The 4,779-nt window shown below is 50.4% G+C and overlaps 1 protein-coding gene across 1 annotated transcript; it reads right to left on the bottom strand.

The window, feature by feature from the left end:
• Positions 1–550: 550 nt before the first annotated feature.
• VRTN (vertebrae development associated) lies at positions 551–2,692 on the bottom strand (the record flags this gene model as incomplete). The annotated part of the gene is made up of 1 exon (XM_081291978.1): positions 551–2,692. One exon carries the CDS (start codon positions 2,690–2,692, stop codon positions 551–553), a length of 2,142 nt encoding a protein of 713 aa, XP_081148104.1.
• Positions 2,693–4,779: the final 2,087 nt, after the last annotated feature.

Here is a 4,779-nt window from a genome sequence, read left to right as displayed (position 1 = left end):
CTCATGTTGAGCCTGGCACCTTCTCCACTGGGGATATGAGGCAGAAGCTTGTCCCAGATTCAATTCTAATATTATTTTAGAAAACATCTTTGAGTAAAGAGGGTCCCACCCCCCAAAGAAACTGAAGGCATATATTCTGCCCACTGGGGACAGATGGCCATGCTATCATACTCCTCTTGCCCCCAGGAAAAGCTGAAAACAGCTTTAGCTACCTCTCTATACACCCCAAAAATATAGCTTTAAAGCTTTCAATGCTGGCAAGGGGGCCTGGCCAACCCATTTAAATCAAAACAAAAACACAATACAAATATGACCAGCAAACAAGCAAAAAAGAACATCTGTGCTCCTACAGCTTTCTACAAGGGACCAGATGGCTGATTTCTGGTTCTCTGCCCTTAAGCCAGAAAATAACGCAAATATGCTCTTTTAGAGTTAGGATAGACACTGTGGGAGCCAGAGCAAAGGCATCCTGGCCAAGCCAGGGGTCATCTCAGGTCCTTGACCCTCTCCAAACTGGTCCCTCTTCCTCCCCAGTCCCTCTGCACTCCCATCAGCCATCAATCAGGGTGAGGCCCTCGTAGAGTGCACGCTTCCACATGTAGTAGGTGGAGCGGGCAGTGAGGGGGAAAAGGGCACTGAACTCCTTGTAAGAGGGGAAGCTCTTGGACTGGAATCGCTTCTGCAAGAATAACTTGGCCTGGGCCTTGAACTTTGTGGTAGTGAGCATGTCCATCACCAGCACCTGGCCATCCTTGCCACCTGCCACTGACACCACAGATTGGCTTGACAGGGACCCACCCTGGGGCTCACTCTGAGCTGTGGCTCCCTCTCTCGGGGCCTCCTCTTTGGAAGGCCCTCCCTGGGCCCCCTCTGGATCCTTTCCTGAAGAAGCCCCCAATGGCAGGGTGCCCACAGGTGGGGTCACTACATTTGTCACATTCCTGCCAGCTTCCTTCTGTTTCTCCTCCCCTTCCTGGCCCTCTCTGCCCAAGGAAGAGGCCTGCCTCCGATATTTGGACAGGCCTCCAGGCCGACCCCGGTCCCTGGCAAGACTCTTCCAGACCCAAAAGAAGGAAGGTGACAGGCTAGGGTAGCGGAGACGAAAGCGACAGAAGGGCAGATGCCCACTCAGCACCTGCTTGCAGGCGGCCCTGCGCAGGTGTCTCTGCCAGCGGGACAGGTGCATTCTCTGGGGCAGGAGCTCCCGGGGTCGGGGGAGCTTCTCGCCTGTTGCTTTCCCTGTCCCCTCCCCCACCTCATCCTTCCAAGGGAGCAGGGCCCCTTCCCCACCAGATACTAGTTGGGGAGTTCCTGCAGCTGGGAGGGACGGGGCTGGCTTGAAGCTGGGGTTCCTCCGGAGGGCCTTTCGCCGCCAGTTGTAGTAAGTGGACCTTGAGATGCCAGGGAACCTGCGTTTGAAGCAGCGATAGGGTACCAGGGTGTTCAGGGAGATGCAATGCTCCAGGTACAACTTGGCCCGCTGCATTAAGACCATTCCAGGGCTTGCCACCATCAGTGGGGAGTGCCCCGGGCCCTCGGCAGCCCTCTGCCCTGGCAGCTTCTCCAGCTCCTCCACGGCCAGCACCTCCTTTGGGGCTGGGGCTAGGGTTGAACAAGAGGCAGAGCCCAGCAGCTCATGCTTCCAGGCATAATAGGTGGAGCGGGAGATCTCAGGGAACCGCTGGAGGAACTGCTGCAGTGGCACGAGGCCCCCACGGTGGAAGCTGTCCTGCAGGAAGTGCTTGGCGGAGAAGCGGGTGGCCACCTTCCGCCGATGCTCCTGGGACTGCCGCCGCCAGCGGTAGAAGGTGCTCTTAGTAATGCTATAGCGATCGCCCAGGTGGGAGTAACTGAGGCCGGGGTCCCGGTTAAGGAGCTCAAGGGTCTTGGCGGGTGGTGGCAGTGTGGCCTGGGCTGGAGGAGTGGAGGCTAGCCCTGGAGAACCATCAGCCTCCACCTCCTCCAGTCCTACCACAGGGGCAAAGTACTGGTGGCGGAAGAGGTGCCTGGTGAGGGGCTGGCCAGCCCACATGATGTGCAGTGTGGAGGGCATGTTGTCACAGCGACGGGGTCGGATGACGCGGTTAAAGTAGGGCCGGATCTTGAGGTTGCGCATGGGGTAGATGGAGTATATGTTGCGCTGAAGGACGGAGGCGAGGGCGTACAGGTGCCACACATTGCAGAAGCTATTCGGGAAGCAGGTGGCCTTGACGTCCGCATCAAAGATGGCTTCCAGCGTGGCAGATGGCAAGCTGGTCATCTCGGGGGACTCCTCGGAGCACAGGGAGTAGCGCACGGCCTGCAGCATCACCTTGGAGTCGATCATGCCCTGGAGGTAATAGTGTCGGTGCAGCAGCATCTCCACCACCGTGCGAGCCCGCAGCTCCAAGCTGAGGCCAGCGTCGCCCCACAGCAGCATGCTGGCCGCCTCGAACAGCAGGCTGCCCTCGCCCTTGCACACCAGTGGCAGCATATTCTGTGGAGCATCCTCTGGGTACAGGCTCAGGGCCACCGAGTCCACCTCCAACACCTGGAGACCGGTGCCCTCCTTCCGGCAGGTGGGGAGAGTGAAGGATGACAGCACCTGCTTGGCCTCCAGGGCGGCACTAACCAGACCCTCCAGGCCCTCAGACTCCACTGCCTCCTGCAGCTCCCTCAGTACCTGCTGCACCAGCTGGTCCCGAGAAGTCATCCTGACAGGGCAGAGGGCAGAGGGCAGAGGTTAGGAGGAAGTACCCACATGACACCTAGCAATGGTACCTCATCCACTCCTGTACTTTTCCCCTGCAGCTGGTGTCCATCTGTTCTCATTTCCCCACAGCAGGTAACAGCTACCTGCCTCCTTGGGTTTGTTTAGTCACTCACTGGTACTGAGGAAGAGCATGGTCCCTGGAACTTGGCTTTGAATCTTGGCTCTGATCTTAGCTTGGCCACCTTAGGCAAGCCACATAACATCCTATGCTTCTGCTTCCTCTTCTGCAAAATGGGGATAATACATAATTTATCTGATAAAATTGGGTTTTTTAATATTATTTTTTATTTGTAGCTGGACGCAATACCTTGATTTTATTTACTTATTTTTATGTGGTGTTGGGGAATCCAACCCAGGGCCTTGCACATCCTAGGCGAGCACTCTACCACTGAGCCACAACCCCAGCCCTATCTTATAAAATTGTTATGTGCATAATTGAAATAATGAAAGTAATGAATGGAAATACAGATTTATATATACAGTCATCTTAAGAACAGTGCATGGCACAGTGAAAAGTAGCTATAATATATTGTTATATAGTATAATATGTATTATACAGGGCTGTGGCTACAATATAGAAATAAAAGTGGTACTGCTAAACTTGGTAAAGACTTGCAATCACATATCATCAAAATTGGTCTGCCTTTTCCTAGAACAGCGATTCTCAAAGTATGCTCTCATGACCCTCAGCATTCTGAGACTATTTCAGAGGGTCTGCAAATTAAACTATCTTCATAATGTTACTAAGCTATAAATTTAACACTAAGGTATTATTTGCCTTTTTGCTATACTATCATTTGTATAAAATTGTGTTATCATGAATCAAAGTAATGCCTGTCATTGTTCTTCATCATGCACTCATTTAAGAAAAAAGAAAAAAATGTAAAGACTAGTTTCACTTAGGAACATCCTTAATGAAGCAGTGAAGATTATTGGTTTTAGCTAGGCACAGTGGCACACACCTATATTCCCAGCAACTCTGGAAGTTGAGGCAGGAGGACTACAAGTTTGAGGCCAGCCTCAACAATTTAATGAGACCCTGTCTCAAAATAATAAAATTGAGCTGGGCACAGTGGCACACACCTGTAATCCCAGTGACTTAGGAGGCTGAGGCAGGAGGATCAAGAGTTCAAAGCCAGCCTCAGCAACTTCGAGGCACTAGACAACTCAGTGAGATCCTGTCTCTAAATAAAATACAAAAGAGGGCTAGGGGATATGGTTCAGTGGTAGAGTGCCCCTGAGTTCAATCCTTGGTATCCCCCCACCAAAAAATAATAGCAACAACAATAAAAATGACTAGGATGTCATTCAGTGGTGAAGTGCCCCTAGGTTAAATCTATAGTTCAAAACAAAAAGTCATGCACTTTGAGTTTGGGTGTGTTTTTAAAAATCCACTGAAAAAGCTATCAAAGTATGCTTCCTTAACAAGCCTCCGGCATGCTTGGGTCTGCAGTGACCCTGTCGCATTCCTACACTGCTTGCCTGTACAGTTTTGAAATGGATTGAGGCCTTGCCCTACCCCTATCCAGAGCAAGGTTATAGGAACTTCAGACAATCAAAGAAAAAAGAAAAAAAAATATGCTTCCTTTTTCCATCTACAAATCTGAGTAAAGTTGTGTTTTCTTCATTTACTTCTACCAAAACAAGGTATCAAAATAAACCAATCAAGGGCTGGGGTTGTGGCTCAGCGGTACAGCGCTCGCCTAGCACATGCGAGGCCCTGGGTTCCATCCTCAGCACCACATATAAATAAACAAAATAAAGTAAAAAAATAAATAAATAAACCAATTATAGAGACATATACAAGAATCTACTTATGTTCTATTAAACCAGATATTACAAATATTTGAAAAAAATGTAAAATAATGAATTCTACTACTTTAGTTTTCCAGCCTGGAAAAGTTTTGTTGTTGTTTTTCTAGGAGGGAAGGGGGCGTACCAGGGATTGAACCCAGGGGCACTTAACCACTGAGCCACATCCACATCCCCAGCCTCAGATAAAATTTTGCTAAGTTGCTAAGGCTGAC

Source organism: Spermophilus citellus, assembly GCF_964194105.1.
Source record: "Spermophilus citellus genome assembly, chromosome: 4".
Taxonomy (NCBI): Eukaryota; Metazoa; Chordata; class Mammalia; order Rodentia; family Sciuridae; genus Spermophilus; species Spermophilus citellus.
Note: the sequence above shows the minus strand (reverse complement) of the source record. Positions and strands in the feature narration are given on the sequence as shown.